This window comes from Hipposideros armiger, unplaced genomic scaffold, assembly GCF_001890085.2.
Source record: "Hipposideros armiger isolate ML-2016 unplaced genomic scaffold, ASM189008v1 scaffold_22, whole genome shotgun sequence".
Lineage (NCBI taxonomy): Eukaryota > Metazoa > Chordata > Mammalia > Chiroptera > Hipposideridae > Hipposideros > Hipposideros armiger.
The window spans coordinates 159083-181363 of NW_017731372.1; the positions used below are offsets into that span (position 1 = coordinate 159083).

General features: G+C 44.4%; 1 protein-coding gene across 1 annotated transcript in view; it reads right to left on the reverse strand.

Moving 5' to 3' along the window:
- Positions 1 to 9792, reverse strand: part of ZNF648 (zinc finger protein 648) — a 156178-nt gene extending 146386 nt beyond the window's left edge. Inside the window, exon 1 of the mRNA XM_019635440.1 lies at positions 9759 to 9792. Coding sequence (XP_019490985.1) covers positions 9759 to 9792 — 34 coding nt within the window. The remainder of the gene's footprint in view (positions 1 to 9758) is intronic.
- Between the last annotated feature and the right edge of the window lie 12489 nt (positions 9793 to 22281).

Sequence of the window (22281 nt, forward strand, 5' to 3'; positions counted from 1 at the left end):
GGAGAATTGGGACTCTGTTCCAGTTACCTCCGCCTTAACTTGGATGCTTCTCTTTACCTCATGAGTCTGCAGAAGAAGGCTGGCAAGTGTTCAAGAACAGACCGTCTCATGAGATTTCCTGTACTTCCTGCTGCTGCTGTCACTGCTATGGCCCAGGCCACATGTCCCCCAGAAAGCCTTTCTCATGATAAGTCAGCACTTCTGCTGCCAGTTGCGGCAGAAGCCAGATGTGAGGAGGAGCACGCAAAGGCAAAATAATAAAGAAGAAATATACCATCCCCCCCTATTTTTTTCTAGGGGGGGAGAGTACAGTGTATAGAAGAAAGACATGATGACTTTCAAAATTTACATGTATGCTCATGTAAAGTTAGCAAAGCGGGTTCACCATGGTTAGGAAATGGCCCAAGTCATTGTAGAACTGGCCACACGCAGCTCTGTCAATCACACATTTAAATGGCCGTGTGGCACCTGTCAAGAACTAAGATCCAAGCTCTTTCCCTGCTTTCCCTCAGCCTCTCCTTCCTTAAGCCCTTGTACAGTTCACTGAGTGTGACTGTCTTATATTCAAGAGGGACTCACCACATTCACGGCAGTAGGGAACCCTGACAGGCAGATGGACCATATCATCTTGGAGAGATAAGACACTTGTAATGTCACCGGTGTATCTCACTGTTCAGAAAAGTGTCTGGCACCCAACCAGCACGCAGACATTCATGGAGTAAGTGAATGGAGGCATTTGGGCTCAGGTTAACATTAGAATTAGAGAAATATGATGATTTTAAAGTAAAACAGATTTGCCACTTTGTTGCCTGTAGAATCATCTCTAGCCTTTATCTTTGTCTAGAGAGAACCCGTAAGTAAATCTTCCTTGCCCGACCCCTAATCACACACCCACTCGAAGGCTCACCTTCCTCTTTTTTTTCAAGATGATAGTTTGGACACGAAAGAGCGGAGTGGTCACCACAATATGACAAGGTCCCTGGCCTGCATAGCTTTTCCTCAAAGCCTCCTCTCTGATTCAGCCAAGTGGCTTTGCCACCCCTGGAATCGCCCCTGAGCCAAGGGCTATGGAGACCACAACACTCTGGGATGCCCAGAGCAGTTCAAGATAACTTTGGAGGAAATTCCTGAGATCTGCAGTTCCTTTTTACATGTCACTCCAGAGAGTCTATAATTAATTCATATTTCTCTGGAATTCTAAGACTCATCTGTGGCCTCTTAGGTATCTGGAGCCTGGAATGCACTCCCCAGTTTTATCTGGACCTGTCTTATACCTCTTGAGGTGGCCCCAGGTACAAACTCCTCGTGGCAGCCCTCTCTCTCTTCCTCCTTTCCTTCCTAGGGAGAGGGACTATCAAGTTACCATAGAATTGTTAAGAAGATCCTTTAGGTTCCATGTATATTTACTGAGCCCCTATTCTGTGCACAGTCTCTCCTTTAAGGATTATGAGGAAAGGAAGTTTTATGTCTTTTAAAATGGCAACTAGTGGTAAGAAAGCTACAGACAAAAATAATGAAGGTAAAGCAAAACATGTAAAATTCCACTGAGGCAAAAGTGAAGTGCTGTGGGCGGTTACGGAGCAGAAAACTGCATCTATTGGGGGAGAATCGGGAAACACGTCATTAATCCTATTTCTAGTTTTAAATAACAGAGATAGAATAAAGTTATATCTGATAAAATGTACAAGATGAATAATGGTACGAGGTTGGAAAACTTAGCTATGCTTGGAAAATAACAAGGAAGACAGTTTGCCTAGAGATATGAGTACATGGAAAAGTCATGATAGATAAGGCTGGAAAAAGCATCTGAAATCACTTTGGGAAGAGCTAAAACTGGAGGCAGATGCATTTGAAGTCAACGGTGTTTCTGCTCAAATCAGTAGCTATGGCGAGTCACAGAAGGTTTCTAAGTAAGGGGTTCTTTTAGGAAGAATTTGGCTTGAAGGGAGTTGAGGCCAGAGGTGGAGAAAAACATTAGGCGTCTGTGCCTATACAAACTAGGGCAACAGGTGTGGAGTAATACAGAAATTATGGGAAGAAAAAACAGGATCCAGATTCAAGAGAAAGACCAGCTAGAACTTGGCTATCTTTGGGGTGAAGGGAAGCGGACAGCAAGGATGACTGAAGAACTGAGGCTGATGCCTAGGAAAACGGTGGCGACGACAGGCACCAAAGGCACGATCAAGGAGAAGAAGCAATCGGAAGAGCCAAGTCTTGCTATCTGTTCCTCCTCTCCGTCCCACCTGGGCAGCCATCTTGGGGCCCAAGATGTTTGTGAGGTCCAGGCTCTCAGAAGAGTAAGAGCCCTCGCTGTATAAGGGGCTGGAAATTTTTCACTCTCCTCTCGACCACAGTGCTTCAAGGAATTTCTGATCCAACAGACCACTCTGATCACACTTCCTGGTTCCCTACCTTCTTTAGGAAACACCGGAGAAACAAGTTTTCAAGTTTATCTGCCAAATGTTCCCAATAGTGTAGGCGCTTTGCTCCAAGTAGTGAAAATAATCTCTCTCCACGCCAGTACCCCAGGCGTGGTACTGAACCCTTCATCCTCTTGGGCTATGTAAACTTGAACTATGAATTGCAATTTTCACATTGGGGTCAATATGCCTCAAGGATTACTCTACTTGAGGGTCTCATAAATCCAATGAATGAATAAAGAGCTCTCAGGCTTGCTGACATATGTCACAGTCCTGGGATTACCCTGGTCTACTTCAGAGGTAGCAAGATTTTCTTTTTTAATACAGTTAGTCCTTATTATTTATAGACACTGTATTTATAAGTTCGCCTACTCATCAAAACGGATTTGTAACCCCAAAATCAATACTAGTGGCACTGTCTTGATTATTCACAGACATATGCAGAGTGGAGGAAAATTTGGGTCTCTGGACTAGGTGATGTTCTTTCTTCTTGTTTCAGCTCATAATGTACAGAGCGTCCTTTTGGCAGCCTATGTAGTGCCACGTTTTTCTCATTTTTGAGTTTTTCATCAACAATTTCTCTGTTTAAAACGGTCTTCAAGCCTAGCGCTGAAGTCCCTCCTGCCTGGTGTTCCTGAGCATAAGAAGGCTGTGATGTGTTTTACGGAGAAAAACATGTGTTCGCTATAAGCTTGGTTCAGGCATGAGTCACAGTGCTGCTCGTTGTGAGTTCAATGCTGATGAAGCACCAATATGTACTCAATAAGGTGTCTTTAAACAGAAACACACATAAAGCAAGAGTATGTATTAACTGGGTGATAAAAACTTGTGACCAGAGGCTCCAACCACCTAACCCTGCACCTCCCCTGAAGCCATGGTTCTGTAGTCCTCAATTCCGTGTTAGTGACTTTGTACAATAAAGCTACTGCAAATAACGAGAGCTGACTGTAGTCCCTTCCAAACCCATAGCCACATACTGAAATCTACGGAGCAGAGCGTCAGCCAGAGGATCCAGCCTCTGAGGGCTGCTGGATAGATAAAAATCTCCCCTGTTCCAAAGACTCCATGAAGGAGACGTCACTACCCCCATCCCACCACCATTGTTTACACCTGCATGTATTGTATGCCTACGTTCAGCCAAATGAAAGATTTGAAGCGACTTGCCCAGAAGATAACATGGACCAGAGCTAGGCACACGAAAAAGCATTAGCGGGAAAGAAAAGGGCACACAGGGTTGGGCACAAGATGGTGCCAGGAATGACGTTAATACAAAATGCAGGATCCTAGGCATTTACCAAAGGCTATAAATGTGGCCCTGCACTTTTGCACAGTGGCTGAGAGAGGGAAATGGTTCAGATATCCAGTTTTGGGGTCTATAAGAGAAATATGCCAGAGCAGCCTGGGTGTGTTTCCAAGTTCGAGCAGCCTCCTCCTCTACCTAGAAAACCTGCTGCACAGGTCCTCCCAGCCCCCTCCATCTCAGCAGGGAGCACCTCTCTGCCTCCTCGCCCAACTGCAGCACTCTGGTCTCCCTTTGGTGCCTTGAACACACACCAAAGTCAACCCTGACTCGAGACCTTTGCACCATCATTTTTCTCTTCCCAGAATGCCTTTTCCTCAAGTCGTCACATGTCTGACTTGTCACTCATGTCTCAGCTCAAAGTCCCATCCTCAGAGGATCGGTTCCTGACTGCCTAATCGAAAGTGGTCTCTCTCCCTCATCAATTCCAATGCTTTACCCTCTTTGGGGTTTGTTTGTTTGTTTGTTTGTTTGTTTGTTTGTTTGTTTGTTTGTTTGTTTGTTTTTATATCACCTAATCACTACCAGAAATAATTTTAATTTGCTTATTTGATCATTTGTTTATTGTGTATTTCTCACATTATAGAAGGTCCATGAGTGCAAGGATCTGGTCTGTACTCTAGGACGTGTCTGGTGATTAGTAGGAACCTCAGTGAATATGTGTTGCATAATTGAAGAAAAGCTGATACTAAAACTAGGGAAAGCTTTTTCTGAAGGGTCCACATAAAAGGGACACTGAGTGATGTGATGGATATAACCTTAGCAGCATCCATATGGCAGACGCTGCAAGGAGTCTCCAAGGAGCCTTAATTAGTGTTAGGTCAGCTCAGAGCAGGGACACGGGGAGCCACCCTGAATCGCTCTCTATGCACTGTCATCCAGTCCTCCTTTCTCTGACTGCAATCTCTCTTGCTTCAACCAAAGACCATTATGCCATCTTCAATAGATTCAAATAATATCTGGCTGCCCCCCAAAAATCATTTTATAGGTGTGAAAAATGACATCAATTTACATTATGGGGAACAAGGCCCCACAAATGAATAAAAAGGTGGAATTTTTTGAAAGTCTTTTTTTTATTATCGAGTAGATACATTGACATAATTGCTAATACAAATGGATATCTTCTGAACCTATTCAAGTTATTCAGACAAAACATTAGGAATTAACTCATAAACTTAATTGCTAATATAAATGGATATCTTCTGAACCTATTCAAGTTATTCAAACAAAACATTAGGAATTAACTCATAAACTATTACGTGTAAATTTGTGTGTGCTAACGTCGCTGACTCTCCTGTACTCTAGTAAGCGTTAATACCTATTTCATCAAACCTAAGATAGTGCTGATTCTAAGAAAGAGAAAAGGCTGGCTATTGTCATTGTAAGATTCAGTTTCAGGACATGTCTCAGGATTTATGAAAAAAATGGTAAAAGCTAACATTTAAGTTCTATCACTCGCTCAGCATAAAAACAAGTCCTTACTGTGACCGGCTTCCCTTCCCATTAGCTCCTTCATCCTCTCTCCAACCAATTTCCTTCTCCCTCAATTGGCTCCAGACACACTGGTTCCTCTGCTATTTCTAGATTATTCCAGGCATTCTCCTGCCTCAGGACCTTTGCACTTGCTCTTCTCTCTGTCAGTAATACTCTTCCCCAGGCAATACATGGTTCAGTCTCTCACTTCCTTCAGCGTTTTACCCAAAGTCCCCTTCTCAGTGGGGCCTTCCCTGGCCATGTTATCTAAAATGTCAACCCCTGTGCGGTCATTTTGCATACTTTTTGTCTGCTTCAACTTTTCTCCCTAGCCCTTACTTGCTATCAACCTTCCAAGTCCATCTCAGAACGCGGGAAGAGAAAAGATGCCTAAGAAAATGCACTAAAAACAAAAACAAAAGAGAACATCCAAAAGGATTTAGCATTCTGACCTATAGCTAATAAGAGTGAATAAAATTCTGGCCAGTTAGAGTGAGTCTAAGAAGAATGAGGAAGGAAGTTACAGAAAGAATATTCATTTAGGTAAACAAGGGGGTCTTCGGCTGGTATTTGAAGAGTGAGGAGACATTCCTAGATAAAAAAAAAATACAAAACCAGATTCTATGAAGGCTACCAGGAGTAGCAAAGAAAGACCACAGGGGAAAATGGCTAAAGAGAGGGCATACATAACAGGGTTCAGTAGTAATGCCAGAGTTTACGTAATGAAATAAGCTGGACATTTTCATATATAAGAATGCAAATACAGTCCTAAGGATTTTCTAGAGACTTGGTGGATGGTGTCTGGTGACTGTAACAGGGCCATAAATGGGTGTGCTTTTGCATATTGGCTGGACATACTGGACATGGCAAGTTTGACGCCCATGAACTCAAGGACAGAAGTCCAAATGGGGACTATTTAGGCAAAGTCTAAAGATAAGAAAAACCAGTAGCAGCAACATGGCTGGACTGAGAATGATGCTATCCTACCTAACACAGCACAGAAAATATGGATGTGATGAGACATTATTTTCAGATATCTGGAAATCTGTTGCAAGTCTCCTTTGTTTTCTAAAAACAGAGCTTTTCTAAATTCCTTTTTTTTTTTTTTGCACATGCAATTGAGGAAACAATAAAGGAACTGTTATTCTAGACTTAATTTTGATCAACAAGTAAGAAGTCATTAGGATCATAGCGATAAAGAGAATATTTGGGAAAAAATAACCATGATAGCCAAAACTCTCAACAGCCAAACAAGTTAATGGTGAGCTGTGTACTCTCAGTTTCTGGAGGGCAAATTAAAGTTCAGAGAAAAAAGACCACTGGTCCCATGGTCAGACATTGATTCAACAACACTGACTGAGCACGTTATATGGACGAGGCACTATTCTACAGCAAGGAATATGGCATTGAATAAAATGAAATTCCTGTCCTTTTGCAACTCACAGTTCATCTGGGGGAGAGAGGAATAGAAAGCAAATATACAAATAAATATATAATGTCAAACAGTGGTAAGTGTTATTTAATAATAGAGCAAGCCCTTTCGAGAAATGGCTGATGGTAGGACTAGGGCAGAAAATACACAAGATAAGCTTAAAACATCTTGTGGTGCCAGAATAAAAAAGTGCTCAAAAAAACAAAAAAATCCACACTAATGTGAGTCAAAGGGACACTGGAGCAAAATAACCAAAACTGGAATAATTTGAACAAAATAAAGTATTATTAAATTATAACCCAAGGTGTAAAATAAATAAATATGAGTCCATACTGATGTAAATAAATGATTAAATAAATAAACAAAAGACAAGTCCCCATGCAGAAGAATTACAAATAATTTATGTAGCTAATTCACCCTTGAGGAGGCGGACCCTAACTTCTGACCCCAGAAGTGTGGGCTATGCATAGGGCCTGCCTTCCAAATACACAAAGCAGGATGGCGTCGGGTCCTGTCGAGCTGGCCTGCCCGCAGTCTCATCCTGGTTCTTCTACATGCTAGCTACACGACCTTGGGGAAGTCCTTTAACAGTGCAGGTGATAAGAAATAGCTTCAGGATAATTTTGAAAGTAAAATTGACAGGATTTGCTAATGAATTAGACACAGGGCATAAGTGAAGGGGTGGGGAGCAATGATGTTTCTAAGAATTTTAGTTTGAACATTTGAGTGAATGGCAATACCATTTTACTGATATGGGGAACACTGAGGTGGAGGGTTTTGTGTTTGGTTGGTTGGGTTTTTATGTTGAAGCAACGATTAAGAAAAGTTAAGGGCCGGCTGAGTGGCGTGTTGGTTAAGAACTGGCTTGGGACGCCAGAGGGCCCCAGTTCGGATCCCACATGTGAGGGCCAGTGACACTGCCCTCCACAGCTAAGATGCTGAACAACAGCTCAACCTGGAGCTGGGCTGCCGTGAGTCGCCGGCGACGGCGTAGGCTGCAGCCCCTGTGGCAGTGGGTTGCCATGGGCTACCGTGTGTAGCCAGCAGCCAGCGTGAGCGGCCAGCAGCCGCAGTGAGCGGCCAGCAGCCGCAGTGAGCGGCCGTCCAGAAGCCGGCGACTGATGTGCCTCGCCCGGGAAGAGCGCAATGATGGTGCCAACTTGGGCCAGTGAAGCAACGTCCTCCACAACTAGACTGAAGAACAACAACAAAAAATGACAACAACTTGTCTGTTCTCCTTCCCCCAATTCCCCAGTGCTATTCCCATCCCCCCAATTCCCCAATAAAAAAAAGAAAAGTTAAGAGAGGAAAGTTCAAGTGAAGTGAGAATCTCTTCAGGCTACAACTCTAACAATATAATTGCAAATGATTCCAATATGGGAAAAAAGAGGACTCATCTGAAGAAACATACAGTTACAGGATTTGTTATTTAATGGACTCAGATTTTTTTAAGTCAAAAAATAGATAGAATGGAATGGAACTATACCCACACATTGTACCAATGTCAATTTTTTTGTTTTGATATTATATGAGAGTTAAATAAGATATAACTGTTGGGGGTGGGGGTGGGGGGGAACTAGGGGAAGTGTCTTTGAGACTCTCTGTACTCCCTTGGCAACTTCCTGAGAGTATATCATAAAATAAAAAGATTTTAAAATTACTTTTGTTTAGGAGAAGGAAATAGATATTTTAGAGGTTTTAGTTGACTCCAATACTGTGATGTGGTTGACAGACAAATGCGGATGTGGCTAGGATTAATGGACATATAAAATTCCAAAGAAGGACTGCGGAAGTACTACTTTATTTTGCTCCCGTCGATCTATATCTAAAGCGGTAAGTTCAGCTTCCAGAATGACAAACACACTGAGTGCCAAAGAGACTGAACAGCCCTGTCATATAAGAAAGAGTCGGAGGAGGCGAAGGTGCTTAGCCAAGAAAATTTCAGGCTTCCAAGAGAAATAACTGCTATCTTCTAAAACTTGATAGGCTGTCACTTGGTAATCAAATTGAGGCGAGTCTTTGACACCCATTTAGCTGCAATAACTGTATACTTTTCACAAAATGCCAGAAATGTTTTTAAAGAACACAGAGAAACCATTTTAGCTGCATTCAAATTTCTGATGTTTAAAACAAGTGAAACAGAATAAACCTGGAACATCAGAATATTCTCCCAACTGAATCTTCACTGTTACTTCATTTGGTTTGAAACAGAGTCAACCAATTTTAAGGAGTCTCCGCTATTATTGACACCACCTTCAACCATCTCTTCCTGCAACTATCTCAAGAGCTCTTAAGTTATATGATCTGTGACTCACACTTAGGGGTCAAATGTCTATTAGCCTTTCAGTTGGGGCCAAGAAGTTGTATATTAAATATTTGCTCCAACTGGCAAGGAGAGGGATACAGTACCTTTCCTATTTTTCCATTTTATCTGTGGATGGAACAGAAGACGGAATTAATATTGTTAGATTAATATTGCTACTTCTTAATATTAATTGATATACAGTATATTGAAGGTTAGACCAAAATTTTAAGAAGAAAGGAAGTATTTGGCACTTTGCTATAATAAAAGGCTATAAAAACATATGATAATAAAAGCCAATGAAAAGAATCTTGCAGATGCTGATTTCCATACCCTGATTATAATGGAGGCCTTAATTAATCAGTCTCGTTCGTGTAGGATGAGCCTCTAGCAATCTGGCCACAAACAATAGCAGAGTTCATGCACCCACTTATTTGTTTACTCATCAGTTCATTCATCAGATATGTATTGAGTGCCTTCTATGTGCTAAACACTGTCCCAGGCAGGTGCTGGAGTACAGCAGAGAACAAAAAAAACAAAAACAAAACTCCCCGCCATCATGCAACTGCCACCATCATCGGGAGAAAGCAATCGTCAAAATAAATAAGGAGAAGATATAACTTGTTAGGTGAGATGTGCTATGGAGAAAAACAAACTAAAAAAGATTAGGAAAGGCTGAGATCAAGCCCTAAAGACGAGAGAGTAAGAGAATCGAAAAGCAGAGAGGAAAGCAGTGCAGGGAAGGGCCTGGGAGTGTGCCTGGAACATTCTAGAAACAAAGGCCAGCAAAGCTGAAGCACAGCTACCAGTGTGAGAAGTCAGGGCACTCACAGGAGGCCATGCTGCAGAGAACCTCGTAGGCCATTGTGAGAATGTTGGCTTCTACGCTGAGTGAGAAGGGGAGCTGCTGAGGGTTTGGAGCAGACAGAGGCTGTTCTACATAACAATGTCACAGGACCCCTGCTTTCTTGAGGATAGACTGGATGGGGAACAGGGGGAGCACACAAATGGAAGCAGAGCAGACAGGAGGCTGCTGTCATAATCGAGGTAAGAACTCATGATGGCTTGGAGCAGGGGGACAAGTAGTTGAGGTGGGGAGAAGTGACTGGGGGCTGAGCTACCCTTGGAAGTTAAAGTCAACAGGATCTGCCAATGGTTTTGTTGTGGGATGGAAGTAAGCGAAGCGTCAAGGCAGGATGAAGTTGCCGTGAACTGGGGTGAAGAAGACGATGGAAGAGCAAGTTCAGAGGATGGAGGACACCTGACTCCTGTGGGGGGATGTTTGGCTGAATTTATCATTAGATACCCAATGGGAGATGATAAGCAGACAACTGGATCTTTGAATAGATCTATGCTAGATGTCTAACTTGGGAATGCTCCTTATAGTTAGAACCTTGACAGAAAGGTCCTTAATGTCATCAGACTAGATGAAAACACTGAGAGCGAGTCTAGGTAGAAGGGAGATGAGGAGGTCCACTGACGGAGCCCCGGAGCGTGCCAGCCTGAGCCATCAGAGAGGGCGAGGACTAGGAAGAAGGCAGGGGGATAACCACGAGGATGTGGGTCACTCTTTCCCCTCACTGCTCTCTCCCCAACTCGCATGTTATTTTTCCTTCTAGCTCTCATTTGACCTCTCAGCCTTGCTCTTAAGTAAATAAAGAAGTTTTCTATTATCAAAGCGCATGAGCCAAAATAGATATTTACCAGGTAAACACTATCCTTTTCACTGGGTGGTTCTTTTAAAAAGGCACACAGATCACCATTCAGTGCATTAGTTACACTATGTGGATCAGCTGGGACATCCAGTTACCCAGCTCCATGGGTTCCCCGGGCCGCCTGCCAAGTGGCGTTGAAGGTATTTTCATTATTGTTGTGGCAGCTATTGTTCAGGGACGCTTCAGCCCACACTCCCTCCTTCTCCCACTCCCCACCCTCTGCTCCAGAGGCAATGAATGCTCACATCATTTCACTTTGGTCCAGCTGCCAGGCGGGGGAACAGATGTTACATTGTTAACACAAAGAAGAAAACAAACAGCCCCCGCCTCTGTGTTCTCCCGCCTCCCCCTCCGTCCCCCATTTTAGCCCCTTGGTGAAAATGGACAAGCAAAGTTGGGGAGAGGAGAAGATGGGGCTCCAGTGAGTAATGCCATCTCCCCGGCCAAGGCCGAGCCCTGACCGGAGGCACACGGAGTGCTCTGCCGGCCCCTGTTTACAGCAGACACGGGTTCTGTCAGCTGAGAGGCTGGCTCATGGCTAGTGACGTGAAGATGCTCACACTGAGTGGAGCATTGAGAGAAAGAAGACAATGGCTCTCTTGTGCCTGTGGCCCCAGTAACGAATCTACCTGCACTTGATGGGCGAAAGCCATGACCACAAGGTGACCCAGGGACAGAAGAGAAGGACCTCTTGGCTGAGGTCCAAAGGAGGATTATTCCTCCTTGGGAAGCTTTGAAGAGGTGGCGGGGAGGGGGTGTTTTCTTTTCTGGAGACCACAGGTTTAGACTCTTCTGTTTTCCTTTCACTTCTCCTGCACACCCTTTCCTCAGGCCGGGGCTGGACGAAGCCTGGGAGGTCTAGAGTGAAGGCTAGAAGAGAAGTCGTCCAGGGGGATGAGGAGGTGAAGTGGGGCCTGCAGGGCCTCGTCAGCCAGGCTAAGTCATTGGAACGTCCCTTGAATTTACTGAGTTGCAATGGAAAGATTCTAGGAAGGAGAGTAACATGCAGAAGCAGATACACAGCTCCGTGGAGGAAGGGTGGGAAGGGAGAGCTAGACAAGAGGCTGCTGTAGCAACCCAGGCAGCAGACATTAGAAGCCCTCAGATAGCATTAGAGTTGGCTCAATGGCTGTCAATGAGGCAAAATGGACCGTCCCTAGGAACTAACCGGCCGTGGAGAGGGGTGACTGAGGATGACCAGGGCCGTGGTAAGAACTTACTTAGTAGTTCTAAGCCCTGAAAAAGGTTATACCCACTCACCCTCCTGTATTCATCATTCAAAATAAACGTCAATATCTAGCCATAAAATAGATGTAAGGAATTGCAAAAAAGTTCTCTTTTCTTTTTTTTTCCCCTAGGATGGCTACTTTGGTACATTATTTTAAGCAATCAACTCTTTCAAAATGATCTTTTGGCACCCTGGTTCTGTTTTCTTGGTGTTTCAAGCAGGTGCCTTTTTTTGAGCTTATTGGATAATCCTACACTGGGAGGGAGCCTCGGAATTCAGAAATTCATGGGTGGGCCGCTAGGTGAGGGCATGCCTCTCACAAAGCCCAGGGATGCGGGAAGAGGCACAGCGGGGGGCGGAAGGGTGAGCTCACCCTCGGATGTGGAGTCTGAAGCATCAATGGAGACAGACACTGCCAGCAGGCAGCTGATGAGATGAGTCTGGAGCGGAGATGGCAGAACGGGGTGTCATCAGTACTCGGGGGCAGAGGGGCGGGGGAGACCATGGGAGAGGATGCGGTCATTCAGGGTGAATGTGTGGAGGGACACAGGAGAGGACCTGGAATGAAACCTGCAGAAAACTGGCATTTTAGGGACTGGGCAGGAATACGAGCCTAATGAGGAGAATCCAGGGAGATTGAAGAAAATGCAGGAGAGAGTAGAGTCCCAAAGACTAAGGAACAAAGGGGTTTTAAGGAGAAAATAATCAACAGCATCAAATGCTATAGACGAATTCGTGTCAGACAAGAGGATGTGCAGGGCTGATGAGCGCCACTGCACATAACATCCCAGAAGTCACTGGTGGCCTTATTATTGACAGTGATTTCTGGGGAGTGGTGCTCGTATATGTGGAGGAATGAGTGAGAAGCAAATGAGATGATACAAGAGAGACTGCAAATTCACTCTATCAGTAGCAGCTCTAGAGGAACAGAAAGTTGAGGGAGGGTTTTATGTAATGACAGAAAACATTACTATGTCATTTACTCCAGGCAAATGCCTAAGGACCCACCGGATTGGAGGAAAAGGAGGAGACTTTAATATAGAAGTGAGTTTTAGGGGAAGATTTCTCTTTGCATCACCTACAGGCTACAGAGAGTCAGCGGAGGCAGCCGTTGTGTTTGGCTTGGATGTGGTGTTCTGGAAAAAGTTGGACAAGTGTTTACCAGGCACCTACCATGCATGCTGGTTAATGCATGAGCTGCTGTGGAGAATTCAGAAACAACGAGTTCAAGAAGCTCATGACCTTATGGAAAGAGAAAGCTGACGTCAGAGGCTGCCAACCTATGGTGTGAAATACCATCGTGTTTGTCCTCCACAGCGTTTTTGTAAAATTGAACCATCATTTAAAAAAAAAAATCACATAAAAAGCTGGGTACCTGGCTTCTCTTGAAAAACTAGGAGATATATGACCCTTGACCTACATTCCTGCCAGACAGGAGCAAAGGGGAGGCTGCCTGTCCCTGAGAGCGCCCACACTCCAGTTCACCCCAGTCCCCAGAACTCTCTATTAGCTGACTCCCAGAGGAGTCTTCCTTTACTTTATCTGCCGAGCACTTGGGAGGCACTTGTGTTTGTGCCTAAACATGAGGACAATCTAAGTCATGAATTGCTACACGCTTGTGATGCCAACAGCTATGCTATTCAGGGAAAGGAGAAATCAGTCAAATTCAATAGTTGAACAAAGCTTCTTAAACTTGGTTTTGACAAGCAGGTAGGATAAAGATAGGTGGGTGGACACATAAATGGCTAGAATAGAGAAAATCATCCCCGTGGGGTTCAGAGAGGGACTGGACGCCTGTGCTGGGGCAGGCCAGGGCTGGAATTGAGGCAAGCACAGATCTGGCACCTGTCCTTTAAAATGTGAAAACTACTTGTTTTCAGAGCAGGGGAAAGACGTTTTCACTTATTCACAGACAGTGTTATCTGTAATTTTTCTATTTCCACATGGCTGTCCTGTGGCAGACAGGTTCCTAATAACAGCGGTGAGCATACATAGTGATATTATAGGAAGCTTCTCCCTTCAAAATCAAACCCAAAGATCATATAGTAGTATTAGGATTTTATGTCTCTACAGTACTCCCACACTTCTTGGCACAATTGTATCAATCCCAATTCTGGGGGAGTCATGTTATCCAAGGAATCTTTCTTTTAATCTTTCCCAATTGGTTGTTTGTACCCCCATCCCAAAAGAGGGTGCTCTTCAGGCTCAATGAGCTGAAGTTCCAGCTGTGCACCCAATTCCAGGTTTCAGACAGCATCTGAAATGGCCTCAAAGGGGTCATCACTTATTAATCCCTTTGATGATTTCTCAAGTTCAAGAACGGAACAAGAAAAATGTACCCTAAATGACAGAGGGAGAAGCATTAAACTTTCAGCATACTAGTTTATTGACCCATTTTCAATGACCTGGACTTTGCACTACATTTCCTGTCTTCCAAATGTGACCAGTTGTGTATGAAAAAACCACTTGCCACCTAATGACCCTAAAATGTAGCCTACCAGTTGACAAACCACTGTGAAAGAAAAACAGACCAGTAGGAAACATCAGATACTTAAAGAAACCTTCCAACATGAGAACGATGAAGATAATAACAAACAGTCATAAAACAATCTGAAGAAAGCAGAGGCAATTCAGAAACCAGACGGCTACCATGAACATATAATTAGTATCGTTAGCCTCTTCAGAGAGATAGGAAAGAGACTATATGCATGAAACAAGAATAAGATTCAAAAACAACAACAAAGGGAATCATGAGAATGAGGAAAAGTGCTTCATTATGAAAGTTTATTGTAAAGATACAATAAACTCAGTGGAAGATGTAAAAAAATAGTAATAATAAAGTTGAAGGAATCTCCCAAAAGGTACAAAACATGTGCAAAATGATGGAAAAGGAGAATTAGAAAATCAGAGAATCAATCTAGGGAGTTATTTTTCTGACCAATAAAAGTTCCAGAAAAGAAAAGAAAAGAAAAGAAAAAGAATAGAGAAGGTATTACCAAAAAAACAGGAAAATATATGTGAAACTGAAGAACACTAAGTTCCAGACTGAAAGTACACAACATAATGAATTAAAGACTCGCACTGAAGTATATAAACATGGAATTTTAATAAACTAGGGATAAACAAAAGCTTCTAGGGATAAAAATGGGTTACAAAGAAATGGGGAATAAGAATAGCAGTAGACTTCTCAACAGCAACCCTAGAAGCCATTAGACAAAAAGTAACTTTTTCAAAGAAAAAATATTTTCATCTCTACCCAACCAAAGGTCCCCATTAAACATTAAGCATAGAATACAGACATTTTCATACAAGCAAGATTTCAAAATACTTACTGCCTATGTACGCTTTTCTCAGGAATTCTTAGAGAAATGTGCCCCAACAAAATGAGGTATAAACCAAGAAAGGGGAGGCATGAGATCGAGGAAATAGGAGATGCAACATAAGAGAAAGGCGAAGGAAATTCCTGGATGAGGGAAGGTTCTCTATAGACAGGTTCTCAGCAAGTCAGTAGAGCAAGCCACACAGGAGCTGGAGGACAGAGGATCCTGGAGGAAAGTCTCCAGAAAGAGATGGAGCTGGACGCAAAAATCAGGCTTCTAGAAGAAAGCAAAATTATCTCCATCCCCCACAGACACCTGGTTTGACCACATGGAAATTCACATAGAGAGGATGTTAAACGGTGTAGAGGATTTTAGCCATAGATACAAAGGTGATTGACAAAAGAAGAAGAGGAAGAGGAGGAGGCACAGGAGGAGGAAGAGGAAGCAGGAAATCATGAATTCTCTGAAAAAACAAAAGGTTGAATTTATAGTCCACCACTTGGCTTAGCACGAACAATCTTTCAGTGGTCATAATAATCTAAATCCCAAATGTTGTTTTTAATTCCTTTTGGAGGAATCGGACACACAAGAGAACGAAAAGATAAGAGATCTAAAAACTCATCTACAGTAAAATAAAAGTAATGGCAAGTTATTCATGAAGTGACAGCAGTATGATCATATTATTTTAAAATATGAAAGTCCACATCACAAGACAGAGCTGAAAGACGAATGCGACTGCCTCTGGGGAGCAGGATACGGGGAGAGGGGGCGGTCGGGACGCTACTGAACTGCTGTAGTGATAAGTGTTTTTACCACATTTGAGTTGTTTCAACAGGACTTAGGTCACTTTGATTAAAATTTAAATTAATTTATTATCAGAAATAAACAGTAGCCCCCAAACCGTTTTAGAATAACTATGCACCTTCTAAGGTGAATACTTGGAAAAATAACAACTCCCTCGGATGCATCCTTTGTGCATCTGACATTGGTCACCGACCTGGAGTGACAGCTCCCTTATGCACAGTCACCTCTGCAGACAAACGCCTGCCCCATGTGCTCAGACAACAGCTGCTCCCCCAGTCCATATTTCAGGAAGGACAGTGGACAAGTTCGACAAAAGTAGGTGTCTGTGTGGGGTGGCGATATTTTTACCTTTATCTCTAAGCCTAGCCTGCTATGTATACATTTACTATGGCAGACGTCTGAATTTTTTACACTGTTGAAACCAACAACTAGTTTTCGGCCTCATTCAGAGAGGTCTAGATAAAGCTATAAAAAATTTAATTAATTTAATTTATTAAATTAATGAAATTTACCAAGTTGCTGAGATTTACAGTATCTCCTCCCAGCAAAACATATCAGCTTGTTAGGCTGAAAAAATGACCTGCTCAGAGGCACTAGAATGCTTCTCCCTGAAAGGGAAGTGTTAGAAAGGACCTCAGAAATCATCCAATGCAACTATCTCATGAAACTCAGAGAGGCAAAGGGTCTTGCCCAAAGCCACCCAGCTTACTTGCATCAGAACTAGATCTAGAGTCCTGGATGGGATTCCATACTGCCTATGTCAGAGCTGGACCGGTAGCCTCAGATAGATACAGATGCTAGAACAAGGTTGGAACACAGGTGTAATTCTAAAACTTCTGAGCCTTCTACCACTGCAAACTGCCTCACAAAGCAACAACAATAAAAGGGGAGCTGTAAAATCCAAGCCCGGGGTTTCCTTCTGCCTGAGCTGCCAACCTGTAAGGTTTACACAGTCCAACTGAGCAGCCACTGTATCTTGAAGGACTTCTGAGGTCAGGTGTCTGGGGGACAAGTGGGTACAGGGGTCTGAGAAGAGAGAGTTCAGAGTCATCGCCACAGATGGTGGTCGCTGTCATATTGAAGAATGAGATGGCCCAGGGGAAATGAGGACACTGAGAAGAGAAGATACCCGAGACAACATCCTAAGGAACACCACCGGCCTTAGGACAGGAAGAGGAGAGAAGACCGCAGCCCCTGGAACCTACTCGTGCCCCTGAAATAACTGTCCCGCACTGAGGTATGAGATCCTCATCGCTTGTTTTGCTCTCCAGGGTTAAATATGTGTTGCAAGCACGTGTAGCCAACGCTTGAAGTTACAGAAGAAAGGAGGTGGGAGGATTTGAGGGTGAGCAAAGGCACGTGAGGGTCATCCTGGAGAAGTTGGTGGCACCATTTCTGGACTTCCTGCAGAAAAGAAGACTGCTGTCCACTCTGCCCCCATCCTAGCACTATTGTCACTAGCACAGTCCCCAGAGGACCCGGGGGGAGGGGAGGTGTTTCCTAGGAGGGTGAGTAGAAGGCCACCCACCCCTCTGCTAATGGACTTAGTCCAGATCAGAACCTATGCTGCTGCTTAGTCATGGGGTAGAAAGGTTGGGCAAACACGCACTTTCTCTGTGCTGAGGACAAAGACCAAGAAGACTGGGACATGTCAGAAAGCTTATATGCTAAAAGCAAAGGGAAAAATGCATTTCGCCCTGTTAAGTGTATTTCTCAGAGAAATGTCATTTTAGAAACAAATTGAAATTCCAAGTAGGAAAGTGTTAAGTTGGCCTAGAAGGGGTGTTGGTTGATTGTTGTTAGCTTTTGATTGGTCCAAGATCCTGGAGGTTGCGTGAGCAAGGAGCCCCTGATCGCCTTCCCCGTGTGCTAATTACGCCGGGCCCTAACTGAAGACCCTCCTTGGCTGGGTTTCATAGCCAAAGGGAGTAGAGAGAGCTGAAAAACACTGCAGTGGACAAGAAGGAGCCCAGGCTTTGGAGCTCGGCAGCCTAAGTTTGAATCCTGACACATTAATTATTATTACCACATTAATCATTATTATCAATGTGATCGTGTATGTGAAGTCCATGCATCTCAGTTTCTTCATCTATAAAATGGGGATAGTACATATCTCAAAGGACTGAACAAAAAAAACCATATTTACAAAAAAAGATGCCAATAGATATCAACTCCCCTACCTACCTACGTCCTCCTGCTCATCTTAACCCTTGAGAGCCACCCTGAGTGGGCAAAATAACACTTCATCTTGGCTTCCTCCACCTCCTTGCAAGTTAGATATATTGTGCAGATCGATGATGGTCTCAGCATGTTTGCTGTGGACCATCCGTAGGTGGGAGTCTACCATTATGTCACCAAGCCATCACGCCCTGGACATTGCACACTCTGATCATTGGTTATGAGCGGACATGCTTTTATAACGCCCAGCTGTGTATCTGGTTCTTTGAGAAAACATTACATTTCTAGAAGTTATTAGAGGGAGCAGAAGCTTGATGTGGTCCCTGGTTTCCTGTCATCCCTAAATCCCCGGGATGGCCCCAGTACCTCAGTTAAACACAAGCCCTCCCTCCTCCACCCCTCCCCTCACACACACTGATATGGCCACGCAGCTGCTCCTGGCCAGCATTGGGGAGATTTCCCTCTTTTGCTGCTGTGATTCACCAGCCGTGGCTACTGTCTTTTCTGGCCTCTCTCCCTGGCATAGCAGTGCTTCCTCATTGGTACTTTTTTCCCTGAAGTTCATGCCCTCAAGCACCTCAGGCAACCTGGATAAATTTAGCTCTTCTCAGAAACCTTTGCTGATTTTGTTCCATGACTGTTAAAGGTTTGGCTGCCCCCCAGGAAGAGTTTTGAGCTGGCTCCCCTCGCTTGGAGGTCTCATCTGGTTCTGGCGGCTGCTGTGCCACTTGCATAATTGGTCATTTGCGTTACCTCACAGCACGGTATTTACTTTGAGAATCAACCAATTTGTCCTCTGGAAAGCTGACATGGTTCGTTTCAGCTTCTGTCCCCTTGGAACTCCTTCCCTATTTTTTCCCTGCCCTGAACAGCCTGTGGCTGCTCTTAGTGGTCGTGGTCACTTCCCATCAGGGCTGAGAAGGAAATAAGTGACTAATGACTGATAGTCTTCCTGACTGTCTTCTCCAGTAGCAGGGCTTCAGGTCTCATTACTAGGATCCAGCACCGTACAGCGCACTTAGCAGATGCTCATTTAATGGTTGCTAATTTAAATTGTTCTAACTAAACATAAGAGAGGCTAGAGTCAGACCCCCTTGGTCAGCCACTAAACAAAAGAGAAATGTACGCAAAGTCCATTATGTGTTTAGATATGCTCATTTTCAAGGATCCGAAATAAGGTTCATGGATCATGCTGAGGCTTTTATCATTTTAATGACCATTTACTTCTCTTTAATACAGACTGTAGGTAAGCCAACCAATCAGCAAGCAATTATCGATCGCCAACTTTGTGCAACTGGCTATGGGCATTTCACAAGCAAATGTCAAAGGGGAGATGAGTGATCTCCGGAATAAGAGCTATTTTAGGTATTGTGGGCAAAACATGAAAAGAATCCAACTTGGCCTCTGCCTTCCTGGAGTTCACAGACTCTATGGGCATACAGAACTAACCCAACAACATAAGGAAATAAGAACCAAGGCCAAATTGTGAGAAAGACAAGGGAACATTCTGGAAAGGCTATATGGGGAAGGACTTTGTGTTGGATCTTGAAGAATAGGAAGGATTTAATAGATTCAGAGGAAAGGAGAGGACTTATCAAGGGCAAGGAGAGTGAGAACAGAGGGCACAAGGACCAGACCAGAGGGGAGAACTGGCACAGGTGCATACATGCATGTGATTTGGGGAGTGTCTGCACAGAGCTAGTCTCACCCCAGGGAAAGTATGTATAAGGGGAGGAGTAAATAAGCTGAGGACAGTCAGCATCCGCCGGGCCTTGAGGGCTAGGCTCAATCCACGAGCCAGCTACAGACAGACACCCCCTACCATCCAATAGCAGGAGCAGGCTCCTGTTGGGAAGGGGAGATTTTGCCCTCATTCCTTATAACCACTAGGTATGGCCTCTTTCCAGTCCCATGTTCACCCCCACCCCAATTTAGCTGCCCTTGCTCCCTGGAAAACCATGTTAAAGAGTGTCTGTAGAACCGAAGTACCCTACTCCAGGTCTGCGAGACTGTTCATGCACGTGCCCTACTGTGAGGGTCTCCAGCAGCTTCTGCAGCAGCGGAGACTCACGTGAGGACACACGTGGTGGTGGCCAGGGCCACCAAAGGCTATGGCTGCAGGAGGCAGTGAGATGAACAAACAGCTGTGCCCTGGGTAGATAAGACCGCATGTTCCGTATTGGCATGTGAGTGGGACCAATGGCCCAGGTGTCACTGTCACCATCCTGGCTGAACCACAAAGAAGAGAGTCAGGTCTGTTTTAAGACTCTGACCAGGCACATGAAGAAACTGCAACTCAAAAACAGCCACTTACTAAGAAAACAAAGCTCCCTGCAAAACAAAAGGTTAGTATACTATCCCCAGTGACTCTTTAAACCAAAGCAAACATCTAGGCAGGCCACGTTTGCTTGCACAGCTCTTGCTTTCTGCCCTGGGTCACTTGATTCCCAAGGTCCCCTGGTAGATTTCCTCCTCAGGATAAAGCTGAGAAAGGGCAGCTGGGAATATCAGAGAAGGGTCTCAGGAGGGGAAGGAGGTGAGGGGCACCTTTCCAGCCCTCAGGGAACTCACCCTGCTGCGTGTTCACCAGCATTTCACATGCAGCACTTGTTCAAAGATGGGACTTCGGTTGTTTTTTGTCGTTGTTGGGTTTTTTCGTTTTTTTCAGGAAAGTCAAGGACGTTGACCAAGCAAAACCCAAAAGAATCTGTAAAGTTGAAGACCCTTCAGCAGAAAAGTGTCCCCTCCAGTTATATTTCAGGATTCTGTATTAACGGATGGGAAGTACATCAAATATGGTCTAGAGAGAAATTGCTCAAACTGGAGGCCCAAACCATCAAGGCAACTCCGACAGCATTAAAATCAACATCAGAGAGATTTCCATCGTGCAGATTATGGTGCCTGGGCAGTGGTGGCACTTACTACATGATGTCATGGCAGTATGATCCCAGCTTCTCCGTGGGTCTCCCCAAGCCGTCTCTATCTCTTGGCTTCTAAAATATGCGACTGCACTGAGTATATCAAGTTAGGAAATCTTTATGTGACCTGTCTTATGACATTAACAACCTTGCTAAGGGTACAGTGTGACACATATATCCAACAGAGGAACTAATACAAGGCAAGATGTAAATACTAGAGAATCAGTGTCATTTAAAAATGCAGGGTGTGGGCGGGGACAGATCCATGTGGATGTGGGGGGCAGATCACTGCAGCGGAGAGCACACAATGGAAAAGACTTGGCCTATAATGGAAATGGAAGTCCCTCCCCTGCTTTCCAGCACCTTCCGTAATCTGGCTTCAACCTGCCTCTCAGCCTTACCTCCCAGGACCCCTCCTCTATAATCCAACCAGTCTGTACCCTAAGCTCACTTCGCTCCATGGCTGGTTTTCCACCACTTAGCACAATTCTTCCTTTCCTCTCTGCTTTTCTGAATGCTAACCAGGTTCAAAGTCTGGTTTACATTTCCCCTGTTCCTTGACACCTTTCCAGCCCTCTGGGAACTCACCCCACTGTGTGTTTACCAGCATTTCACAGGCAGCACTCATTGTCTGGGTTTATTCGTCAATTGTAGACTGCCTTGTGATGGCTCTGGGCTGGTTCTCACCCACTATTACCTTACCTGTGAATTACCTACTTTCCCTTTAAAGTCCCAGACCCCTACCTCCCTCTCCTTAGTCCAAAATGGTATATTAGCCCTGTTTGTCCTTGGGTCCCCTGTTCTCCTGGAGCCTCTGTATGTATATATTATAATAATACATTTGGTTCTTTTCTCCTTTTAATCTGTCTCGTGTCAATTTCATTACAGTAGCCAGAACTTAGAAGGCTAGAAGGACATTTATTTTTCCTCCCCTACAGTGGTTCCCTTGTTTTCTGGATGCCCAAGCATGACAGTCAGCCTTTGGGGCACCTCAGCCCTGCTCCTATTTTTTCACTTTCACCCTCAGTTTTCCTCTCACTGCTTTCCTACTCTCAGTGGTCTCAGTCCCCGCGTAGTCCAGCTGCCCACCCTCAAATCGGAGAAACTTGGCCCTCAGAGCCTTTCCTTAAGAACTCTCCCTTGCAGCTTATGTCAGGTTTCTTTGAGGTGGGCTCACAGCTGCTCTTGGCT